Source organism: Haliotis cracherodii, unplaced genomic scaffold (genome assembly GCF_022045235.1).
Source record: "Haliotis cracherodii isolate W230 unplaced genomic scaffold, xgHalCrac1.p SCAF_1, whole genome shotgun sequence".
In the NCBI taxonomy this organism is placed as follows: Eukaryota; Metazoa; Mollusca; class Gastropoda; order Lepetellida; family Haliotidae; genus Haliotis; species Haliotis cracherodii.
The window spans coordinates 58,029,173-58,041,959 of NW_027266264.1; the positions used below are offsets into that span (position 1 = coordinate 58,029,173).

The 12,787-nt window shown below is 38.6% G+C and overlaps 1 protein-coding gene across 2 annotated transcripts in view; it reads left to right on the forward strand.

Moving 5' to 3' along the window:
- Positions 1 to 12,787, forward strand: part of LOC139465917 (collagen alpha chain-like) — a 75,091-nt gene extending 62,304 nt beyond the window's left edge. Inside the window, exons 5-13 of one of the 2 annotated variants that reach the window (XM_071247921.1) lie at positions 1,192 to 1,308; positions 2,921 to 3,001; positions 3,895 to 3,975; positions 7,577 to 7,759; positions 8,563 to 8,619; positions 9,015 to 9,086; positions 9,415 to 9,468; positions 10,289 to 10,371; positions 11,766 to 12,787. In XM_071247921.1, coding sequence (XP_071104022.1) covers positions 1,192 to 1,308; positions 2,921 to 3,001; positions 3,895 to 3,975; positions 7,577 to 7,759; positions 8,563 to 8,619; positions 9,015 to 9,086; positions 9,415 to 9,468; positions 10,289 to 10,371; positions 11,766 to 11,828 — 791 coding nt within the window. In that variant the 3' untranslated portion in view covers positions 11,829 to 12,787. The remainder of the gene's footprint in view (positions 1 to 1,191; positions 1,309 to 2,920; positions 3,002 to 3,894; positions 3,976 to 7,576; positions 7,760 to 8,562; positions 8,620 to 9,014; positions 9,087 to 9,414; positions 9,469 to 10,288; positions 10,372 to 11,765) is intronic. The other variant, XM_071247929.1, reaches the window with a different exon arrangement.

Here is a 12,787-nt window from a genome sequence, read left to right on the forward strand (position 1 = left end):
GATGTACTCAAAGATATTATTTTTAGACACGCTTTTGTTTTGGAATAGTGTATTTGGGTGAGTTGGGTTTGCACTGCTTTGAATAGTATCTGCAGTTAAGTCACGGCGTATTACGTGTATGTGGGAAAACGTCAAACCTAACACAGATTATAGACGTAATACATTGTGGTGCTGACGATTGACGTCATCACGGGAAATTCTTAAATTCGACAAGGCCAGTGGAACTTGGCGCGGCTGAAGGAAGCAACGTTTCACAACGAGACCACCTTGTCGCCTGTTCAAACCAAATAACGTTTGCCATGGAAATGAAGGAAACGACTTTAACAATGGACAACATAAATGTATGCTTTGATAAAGTTTGATAAATTTACATTTATACGGATTACTTAGTGACAGTATCTTTTAAGCGTAGCAAGTCAATTTTCAAGTCGTTTACACCAACAAGAACATGACGTCGCTATCAGGAACCCAGGCTTGTCGCAAGAGGCGACTAACGGGATCGGGTGGACAGGCTGCTCGTTGATGCATGTCATCGTATCCTTATTGTTTAGGTCGATGCTCATGATGTCAATCATTGGATTGTCTGGTCCGGACTTGATTAGTTACAGACCGCCGCCACATAGCTGTAATATTGCTCAATGTGGCGAACAAACAAACCCCATGTGGCAGCATCCATTTCATCTGGAGGCCAATCTCAGTTCCCCGGCTCGGTGCCCTCCTGGGTTGCCAGACAGTGCAGTGAGTTGTCTTCACGTCACACGTATCTCCGAAGAGTCGCTGTATTCAGGAGGCTCATTTCCTTTACTGCTTATTGAACCACTTCATAACGTGCTAGGGCTGGGAGGCTAAATAAGCATAAAGTTGAAACAATACTTCATAGCTCGCCTGAACATTTTGTCATTAATTTTGCACTGTTACCATAACTGTTGATTCACCCCCTAAATATTAACCCAAGTGCAGTAGCATACATGCTAAAGGAATTAAATCGAGCTGCAAAGCATATTTGCAATATTGAAGAAAAGATTCCTCTGCATTATATGAACGCCACACATTCAGATGAAAGTACGTCTTGATGCTTTTGTAGGGACCGACAGCATTTTCTGGGACAATTCATTTTTTCTCAATAAAATCCCAGGCTCCCTGCTATACCGTTTTAAACGCAACAGTTACTCCGAGTTTTCTTTTCTACAGGTGACAAAGGTGAACTTGGCCCATTTGGTCCTAAGGGGCCCCCAGGTAACACGGGTGTGCCAGGACCCCCGGGGCCTCCTGGTCTGGATGGCATGCCAGGGATTGATGGACTACCTGGTACGTCATTTGGTCACTTCTTGTTTCACCTTCGGCCTTTATACTACTTGGTGCACAAAGAAACATACCCTTTGTGTTGGGGTGGTACAGTAAATATAAATTGTCAATGCAAGATGATAGCCAGCCTAGACTTTCTGCCGAAATAGATTCCCCTTGGTGTAAAGGGGAAATTGCTGTGGAAATTATAACAATGGAAAATCAGTGGTGACACGGATAGAACGATCCTGGAAAGAGTTGGGTTGGTAATTGGCATCTGAGTGCACAACTGCATCCTTGAAATGATAATGATGCTGATTCCATGTACTGGTACCTTTGGGAATAAAATGAACTTCTGCGATGATATTAATTCTCAGTGAGTTCATAACAGTAATAGAAAATGAAAATTTAATGTTATTTTTCCAAAGTGTTCTAAGGAATATTTACATGTTGCGTTTTGCCCCGTATCTTTTTCTCGGTAACTGTTAAGACTGTTGGCATCCCTCGTGATAGAAAAGGCAATGTTATTGAAATGCGATTTACCTTTTAGACAGACATATGAATCTATGACATCATCTATACACAGAAGAACAACTTGATGGACGCTAAGGGAACATATGATTACATGCATAACCTGTTAACTAAAAACATCCTCGTGAGCCATTACTTGATCCCAAAGGCCGAGAGACTAGGATGTAGTCCCTCACCAACACGGCTGTCAACACCAACACTTTCATCAGGAAATTCATATCAGGAACCGATTTGTTTTTCTTCTTTTCAATTTGACGTATGTGATAGAACATTTGAAACACGATATTCTTGGCGTGTTTATTCCTCGGACGTCGGATTTTTTGTATCATTTCGTGGAGCCAGGGCGAACTATTGATCAACTAGTCGCTGATGACGAAATGCAAAACTTAATTTCCAGAGAGTTGCACGTTGGGGCTTTGTTTTTATTACTTCAAGGGATGCTACGACACGCAACAGATTCCTATGGTAGCCCTGTAACTCGCACAATGGCAGTGTAAGACACAATTGCCGTTTGTCTGGAGATATATTGTTATATCATGCCTTATCCCGGCGTCTGTTCCATTGATTTTCATCCAAAGTCACCCTTTGTTAAGGCTTCTCTTTCCAGTGGGGAACTTGATGTGGAATGGCTTTATAAGCGAAGGGTTGCAGGTACAACGTCGTTATTAACTGTAGCTGGACACTTAATCTTGAGGTTGCAATTAGTTTGAAAACTGTTTCTTCTGCAATATTGCCTTTTGTGTGCATTATCAATAGAAAGCTGCTGAAATAGCCATAGATATGTAGGATAGAATTTCATGACCTTACTATAAATCTTTTCTATAACAAGCTCATAAAAAAATGTTTGTATGCATAATTGATAGATAGATGGCTGTCTAAAGCTACTCCGTGTGTTCTTACAACCTTAATTTAATATTTGTTTAGGCAAAAGTAGGCTGATTGTGAAAAAAACGTTTTAAACAGTGCAACATTATTTTAAAATAGAAATAATGAAATTATTATTTGTTTCAGTTGCGGATGTCTGTAGATATTTCCAGATAAATGGTCATTTTCTATCTTTTTTTTCCTCTCATACAACCTTTGTATGTATCGATTATTTTAATAGGTGTTCCGGGAGTGAAGGGAATGAAGGGGAATAAAGGAGGACGAGGACTGCTGGGATTCCCCGGCAAGAAAGGACCAATGGGTAGGCACAGTTACTAATCAATACAACACCTTCATTTCTGTATTGCACGCGTGAGATATTAAGAAAATAATCCATTGTAAAAATGCATACAATTCACCCGCATTCTTAATAAAACGTCTATATATGGCCCCACGTTCTTCGTGAAAATATGTTATCTTTTGTTCAAATCTAAGATTCAAATTCAATGCAGCCAATCATATGATAAGTAGAGTTAGTTGTCGCTGGGTAAATATTCTAACTGAGCGCTAATGGGCGGTTGTAACATGAAAGGAAATAACAATTATTTGTCTTAGAGGAAATGTAATCTTCTTGTGTTTGAAGTGCCTGGAGGAAATCAGGGATAGGAACACCGCTGTGGTACCAATCCATCTTCAAAGTTTCACGGGTCACGATGCTACTGGAAAAAAAATGTTATTCTGATGTGTGATATTTACTTAATTATTTAACAACTTTTGTAAGCGCCCTTGTGAACAAGTATTTCATCAAAGAGAATGCTAACTGTAACTCGTCAGTGAAAATTAAGCACAGGGGAAAAAACGTCCGACACCTGCTAGATTTGAAAAAGGAAATATGTTTTTGGCCGATTTGGGATTTGAATAAAACATGCCACTGACAGAGAGCAGTCATCTCGGCGGGGAGGTTTCCGTAATCCGAGGTTCACGCGTATTTATATGCCCTTTTAGCTTTTTTCTTTGACAGTTTCATCCTGATCATTACGACTTGGTGAACAGTTCCTTACACATCTAACAACCTGGTAGATTAGAAATGACACTATCATTTGTCGTACTACAAAGCAGTCAGGGTTATGTGTCATATGCTTTTTAATTGCATACATGCATGTATGTACGAAAGTATATGTGAAGTTGGTAATTATGTTTGTACTTTGCATGTAGGTTTAGATGGGCCCAAAGGACCACCAGGACCGATGGGGCCACCTGGAAAGGATGGACTGGATGGATATCATGGACAGTCAGGTGAGGATTGCGCCGCATACATGTTCCCATCATAAACTACCAATAGCCCTGGGAAATATATGTACGCTTATTGCAATACATGTATTATGTATCACTTCATCAGGAAAAGAAGAATCAAGGTTTTCCATTTTTGATTTTATGGTCTTGGAAGATTCTTTATCGACACATTGGTAAATCAACTTGTCTCGAACCAAGGATAACTCGATGCATTGTCCATGTTCCATAGATCTCCATGTTAGTCAGGTCTCATAGTGGTTTTCTTCTTATGCTCTTCGTTAGTTTAAGGTTTAGGTATTCAGTGGGAATAAGATTTATGTTTTGACCATTTTAGTGAAATATTCACGCTCATGTAATCATCGCTTTGTTTCCTTACGATTTCAGTATGAATCGTATACACGAACACACATGTGTGTCTATCTTTATAAAATGTTGCGGTGGGGTAGCCTAGTGGTTAAAGCGTTCGCTCGTCACGGCGAAGTCCCGGGTTCGATTCCCCACATGTGTACAATGTGTGAATCCCTTCCCTGGTGTCCCCCGCAGTGATATTGCTTGAATATTGTTAAAAGCGGCGTAAAAACCATACTCAATCACTCAAAATATCTATCATCCTTGTGTTTAGTCTGGGTAAGGATCTGTGTTTGGCAATGATACACAACATGTCTATGTAGCGTGAAGACATCGATCTGATAGACAGAACATGCAGTGCCTTCTTGGGGAATTCGAATGAATAGTAGACTGTTTATTAGTTGCATCTTACACCAAACCTTTGTACAAGCATATTATTTAACGTTAACAAAGACATTAAATCACGAACGCATTCCTCGGTTCTTAGCCTTAAACTACATTCATTCCAGTGCCAATAAAGGATTATTCCGGTCCGATATCGATTGGACTTTGTACTAAGTACTGAATAATCCAGTACATACATTGAAATCACTATGCTGATGCACACACAGTCTTTCCACCGCGGTCTTAAACCCTTCCGAGAATACTGAAACTGATGGCGCTTTTACCGTTAGAAGTAGGTTGCACTGAAGTGACTTGCCTTGAGGAAGCCAGAGCCCCGGGCAGTTTTTGTTCGTTTATGTGGATTCACTGAGAAAGTGGAGTGGTCATATAACTTTAAACAAACTCTAGAATATTGGCTCTTACGTTCATTCTTACATAGGAGAAGAGCTAGACAAAGTATTGATTTGCAGTGTTTGAAAATAAGCAAATGCTTATGAGAATAATAATTTGCTTGTTATGTGGCAGTTTGTGGCTTGTCGATCATATGTTTGTTTAGTGTTCGTGTTGATTCGGCATACCTACGATGAGAATGATATGTCCCTCAAAACACACGAGAAATTTGGAATAGACCATTAGGGAGACTAAAGCATCACAGTCTGGTGTACCCTTCCCGCCTAAGTCTAGATATTGTAACTGTAATAGCGACCTGTGTCACAATGTGAGACACTGTATAATGAACTGATCGATTGGTGTTCATAATAAAATTTGAGTTTACATTCACACAACGTGAAATATTACAATGGAACTTGCTGGGTTTTCCCAATAGCCCCGGCCTAGTCTGTTTTAGAAAACAAATAAGGTTTTAGGGTAGTGACAATTGACACAAGCATAATAAAACGAGGAACAACAGATCATTTAACATGAGTGCATGGTGTTTTAAAAGCCATTAAAGACTGATCGTGTCCTCAGGAGACAGAGTATGTATCAAATATATATAAAACCGCATATATAAAACGATAAGAACTCTTGAAGTATTTTTCCTGATAATGTTAAAAAATGTCTAGATGTGACACAGTACATGTCCGTCTATCTGTCTCAAATAATTTTCCTTTTTAAATGTTCATGATGCATTTCTTCTAAATTTAAATAATCGAAAATCTTTCACGAACAACTCAAACACAAAATATTGATTTCTTGAAGTCTTACCCAAGCTACGGGACAACGTTTGTCTCACAGCAACAGTTTGGATTTGTGCCTACATTTTAGGCTTCATTGCCTTTGTACTTCATAAAGAAATGTCAGAGAGCAGACAAGCGGATTTCTGATTAAAATATCTCGTTAGTAATGGTTCAGTCAATATTGGATTGGACTCCGACTCCAGAGTCAGCCTGCTTAGGTTTCTCCTATCATGGAAAAAAACATGCACACAGTACTTTTGGCAATTCGCCTTTCAGAAACTGCATCGTGATTTCTTCAAACTATGAAACATTTAAGGTGATGTACTTTCTGTTCGATTTGTCAGTCGATATGAAGTTTAAACTGTTTTGTCCCTCTGTCCACACTGGAACTGAATTCAAATTGCAATATAGTTTTTATTGTAAGAAGTACGGTAGTTTATATGAAAAGATCCTTGGGGCACAAACCAACTGTGTTTTCAATGTAGGAAAAGCTTACCTGTAGATTTAACCGCGCTATATTGAATTTGGAACCGAACGTGCAGCAGTAGTACTTCTCTGTAAATACTCTCGTCTGCGGTTATGGGGTCCTCAAACCTCAAATCTGTTTCAATCGGAGATGGTAATTGTGATTTGAAACCTCTGATTGACCAAACAGAATCAAGTTTAGATACGTAGTGCTTGTGCAGATGGCATATTATAGTGGTAGTGATAAGCACAGACCAAAAATATAATCGTACTTTCGTGTGTGATGAATCTTAACTAGGTTTGAAAAAATGTTAGTGAACATATTCCTTGCATATAAGACTGGTGAAAATATTGTATTTTAACAGACTGAACGGTAACCGTACAGCTAACGTGTGATTATGTTCTAATCTTTTGACATTTGCGTGCCATATTAATTTCTAACGTTCCATGCAAATTCATCTTGTTGTTAAAGATTTCACATTGTTAATCTACATCCTTCTGAAATAACATCTAAATTTGGAAAAAAAAGGTTTGCATACTATAAACTGTGTGCAAACAGTCAAGAGACATGATTGTTAGTTGCACAGTTCACATAATTTTAACAAATAACATATATAACTGTGTCATTTCTTATCAATACTAAGGCTTAACCTTTTAAAGAAATATGTCTTGGAATAAACACTTTAATAGTGTATTTTGCAATCCAAAAGATCGTTATTCGGTATTTTAAGAAGTTCTATCAATACTGAATCCTATGCTATATGATGTTTTTTTACGGTGTATGACAGCAAAGAACTGCCAATGTTATTGTAGGGCCTGGATTGAAATTTATGTTAGGTTACAAATCTTGTCTTGGTGTTAAGACGTCTACTTCAAATCATGTTGTTTGTAGCAATGCCAAATATATCCACTTCATATTTAATTATTGTCTTTCATGCAATGCAATAACTCATAAATTGCAATCTGCTGCCCTGTAACCCATGCTGAATGATGATGATGATGATGATGATGATGATGATGATGATGTCATTAGAAGACAGCGGTATGATGACATCATTGAAATTATCCCTCTAGACATGTTAGCCAAATGTGATTGTCAGTAAGGAATATATGATTATATATGCCCTCAATATAACTGGAATACTGTTAAAAGAGGCGTTAAACCCAACTCACTCACTCACTCACTCAAAATAATATAAATGGATGATATACGAATGTACATTTACCAGGGTTGCCTGGTCGAAACGGAACAGACGGTAAACCAGGCAGGAAGGGAAGAAAGGGAGATGATGGTTTGAACGGAACGCCTGGCACTAGGGGGATGAGTGGAGTCCCGGGGGTACCAGGACTTAAAGGAACGAAAGGAGACCAAGGACAGATGGGTTGGCAGGGCCCTCCCGGAGTGTGTACATGTGAGTGTCAAAACGAATTTAACACTATATAATAAACAGCTTTAAGATCGATGTATATGGATACACACGTTATCATGGAATGTGTTATAGAATGTCTCGTCACGATATGGCTGAAATAATGCCGATGTGACCATTATTTTCTTCTCACTCACTACTCGTTATTTAGTGTTTGTACTCACTAAAAACACATATTAGCCTCTATTATGCTGGAATGATGCAGATGCCACGTGCAATTGTAACACACTCGCTGAAACCTAAGTGTGTTATGTGTAATAACGTAATGCTGGACTTAATGGCGATGCACACTGTAAAGGGTTCCACGTTATATGTGGGGGTAAGGATGGCCCAGTAGTATACGGCGCCGCGATTCGCTTTGCAAAGTTGCGTCCCTTGGGCAGGCAAGAAACCTATGATTGTGGGTTCGAATCCCGGTTCGCCCGGATTATGTTTCTAGGTTTGACAACACCATATCCGTTCTCGTGAGTTTCATCGAAGTGGTAAACGTCTGAGACCGGCATCGAATTTTCCTCCCACGATAAGCTGACACGCCGTGATATAACTGGAATACCGTTAAAAGCGGCGTTAAACTCACTTTCTCATGCTATGTGTTCACCGGATATCCACCAAACTCCCATTTTAATTCTATAATGTTACCTTGTCAGTCCAATATCATGGAATCAGTTTTGTGAGTCTCTTCGTTGTAAAACAACCATATATCGTTAATATGTTAAAAATGATATACCTTGCTCATTCTGAGCACGGTCTTCACATACTGAGATTTAAATCTCTCTTCTTTTATATAGGTTTACCCGAAGAGAACTCTGACCGACTACAAAGACTGGGATACCCATCATATCGAGGCATGAGTAAAATTTCATATCCTCCCACACCTGTCTGTTCGGCCATCAGTAAACTTGTATGCAAACCTTGTAGAGTTCAGACAATGTTGATCGATTTCGGTCACTGCAAAAAAGAGCTTTGTAAAACCACAGTGGAATATGTTTAACTGATCGGACGAACAAAAAATAATGTTAAGCAACGCATTAACTGTATTAAATTGGGGTAATCTGCAGATCACAATGCGGTAATGCAGTATTGTCCCTTGTGAACTCATTCCTTCAAGCAAATGTTCATCGTAGGTTAATCATCGTAACAACACCTAGCCATAAAATATATGACTCTCGGGGGACGTCTCGCGTCTCCCTTTATGCCTGTGTAGAGCGTCCGCTTTACGTATTCCATGAATTGTTCACAGAGAATGTGTTATCGGGCCCAAGGGGTCCTCCCGGACAGAAAGGAAGCAAAGGTGATTCAGGGAGTTGTGAGGGTAAGCCCCCTACATGGCAATTAACCGCCGCCATGGACTTCCATGCATTATACATTGGACATCATAAAACAGCCTTTCAATGCCTTGGGCGAAGATATTAACCAAAACATTTCGTTAAGGAAATTTGTTATTTGTTATTATACTTGTTAACTCGCTGATGAGCGCTCGTCATTACGCTTGCCAACATAATTAAATTTCTTTTTTTAATTTCTATCTTCATTTTGAAAATCATTAAAAGATCGGTTGCTAACATGTTTCCTTCGTTATTACTCAATTTGTTCGACATCAGTAACGGACAAGTTATTTAGACAATGCCTTTACATTATAGCTCACTGCAATGAAAACGCTAGACGACCTAGAACGACAGCTATATTTATTAAAGGTATACTTGCATTTATTGCATGACACTATGAATCATTGCTTCTAGCATCCCATTTTCCCTCACCTTCCGCCAACCTCACAAGCATGGCCTACAATCTGACCAACATTTCATGGCACATATCCTTGACGTGGTCAGTGTCCTGTTCAGTAGACCAGCTAGACGATATCGGCCATCAAATATTGGTCTCCCTGTGACTCTGTCTCGCTTATACCTTTCTCTGCCACTTTTGTTTCCTTTCACTGATAGCATTTAGAAGGTCGTGTAGCTAGACATTACCCTGTCATCACCAAATCTGTCGCCTTGAATTGGGTCTGAACGTATTTCTGTGGATAAATAATAGTCGTATATCTCAATGTTTTAGATGGGTTTATTTTGTCCCTCTCACGCTGTTTCAATCGGTCTCTGTTGATTAATACGTTATTTACAGTGCCTTAGAAGATCTGAATTGATTGTTGCTTGTACCGATGATCGTAAGAATTCCTGCCTGCCAACCCTGTCTTTCGTACGTGACGTGGGGGTACCTCCTTGACGTACAATATACATAGTTATAATTGAGACAGCGTTTGTGTCAATAGAAAATAACATTTCTTTTACACGTTCTTCGGATTAAGGGTGGATGTACCACAGCTCGCTAATTGTTCTATCAACGAAAAGTAAACAGAACGTTAGTACCCTACTGTTCTTAAGGAACACATGAACACACTTTTCAACAACCGTACTGCAATCTACCGTTGCATGGCAACCTGTTGGTGAGCAATATGAGAAGTCCCTGGGGCTTGTATCTCTGGGGTTACATGTAAACGACCATCTGTTCTTACAGGAGCCAGAACCTCAAGCGTTGCCAGCAGCACGGGTCACGAACCAAGACTGGATATGATCATCATGACCTTAACATGCGTGTTTGTAAGTATTTAAACCAAGCAATGACTGTTACGGATGTACAGTATACACATTTTGTGGGTTCATGGTTACGTATATTTTGTAAATAGTTATATTAAAATACAATACAGTCAGCGTTTTGATAGCATCATGATTATTTTTTTTATCATTTATACGTTTATGTAAACAGGTTTAATATTATCCATAGCTATTTCATTCTTTGCGAGATCCTATAGACAGTTGACTTCACATCAGTGCATTATCGTGACTAATAAAATATCAATGTCAAATGAGGATTTTTACTCTTATATTAGCACTTAATAATAAAGATCATGACAAAAATCCTTTTTTACCGGATGACCTTTATAAATTGTTCAAAGTTAAACGGGAGCCTTTCGATCTACAACATAATTGAAACCGGCACATTTGAATACTTTTGAAGACATAAGTCTTTGAATAAGACTTACATTTATGAAAATATATATACGGATGACACTTGGTGTTCGCTGAGCTGATGCACATGTCCTGCACATTTGCTGGTCGACGTCATGGAGCAGAAAACGGCAACGTCAGGGTTGGACTTACATTACTATAATATATTTTCATTATTGTATGTCGAGGTCGTAATTGTTTGTTACAAAACCAGTCATTTGTCAACTGCAGGTTATATTTATCTTGATAAGCATATCACACTAATACTTTACGACACTCGATGGGCAGATGGTTAAAGTGCTGGTTCGTAATGCCGAAAACAGAATACTTTTATGATGTTTATTCCATATGCGTTATGTCTGTCGTCTTAACATACGGCCACAAAGGGAATTTCCTGTTTCTCATCACCATTCAAACCCATGGCTTTGACCTCACCCTATATGTTTTTTAGATTTTATTCACCTGCTAAATTTGGTTCTGGTTCCGCATTTTCTTTTCGGAAGTTTCACTTTTCGTTGTATCACAACCCGACAACAAGTAATATAGCCCGTGAGTTTACAGATCAGGGACTTCCACAGGAAATACAATATGTTCGGTGGGGTTTTTTATCAGGTGAACAATTGCTTTGCCTTTCCATGTGTTTGTGACGTGTGCCACCGGTGGGACAGGGTACTTTTAGCGAACACCTGATAGTGGTTCATAAACACATCCTCATGATATACACATGTAGTAAGAATCGTACAATGGACTTTGATTTTAATGGATATTTTTCGTGATTTTTGAATATTGTTTTGTCCTTACAATTACATCAATGTTTCCATTTAGTTCAAATGTGAATATCAGGTATGAGTGTTTGGGTAATCGAAATATAAACTAAAAAAAGTTCGACATACCTGCCCATCAAAATATGATAAATGATAAGAAACAAGAATGGTTTCTGTGACCTAATATCGTGAACTGTTTATGCTTATACACCTTTCCTGCAGGTTCTGACAACAATATCGACACTAGTAGCAGTACCATTCAGCATCCAACACGACCTAGGATGATGACAGAGCGATACTGTTGATACAGAACGTGATGCTATCAGAAATTGTGAAAAACAGAGTGTAGACATTAGGGTGGCTATAACATGTGTTTTTCAGGTACGTGTCATTTAGTTTTAGTAATGACAGGTATGAGCATTCTATGCAACATAGAATATGTAGTGTACTGACACATGGACAGTACATGACGCTATAGGCTGATGCGTAGTTGGCCGAAGACTTCCATACAGATGGCGTGTTTATGTCACGAGCATGAACGCATGTACAGATTCTGCTTCAAGAAGGATATAAATTGTATGTAGCAAATTAATCCTTTGGAAAAATGTCATGGATGAAACATTGACAGGAATATGCTGTGTTGGGGAATCACCGAAAGAGTAAGCTCAACTTCTTCTCGTTTTCAGTGTACCTGTGATAAAACGTACCATATTCCGTGTCACTGTCCATATTGTGTGTACGTATGTTATCAAGTTCAACAGTCTGTGAATAGCCATGTTAATATACATTAACAACATATTCTACACATGTATTGGATTACACTACATACTAGCATTGTATAATTACATAGATTTGGTTTCTTTTGTATTACAGAAATAATCAATCTGTATTACGAAGGTGTGTAAGTTTACGTCATTTTGAAGGGTAAGGACAAAATAAAAACCTAATTTTATCAAATAACTAATCTGATTTCATATGGTGTCTAACGGTTGGTGTATTGTGTTTCATTATGCATGACTTACAATTTGCTAAAATGGGGTGATTCTCATTGGTGTCATCTTGTTGAGTGTTTCTGTATATAGATGTGAATATACAATGCATAAGTTGAAATACCATCCTGGAAATCCTACTTGAACTTGTCATTAGTCCTTACTGAAATTACAGTTCGATAGACAATTCTAGCCAGGAATAAGTATTTTAAGTAATACAAGTTCCCCGTTCCTGGTTATAATGAATTATGTTGC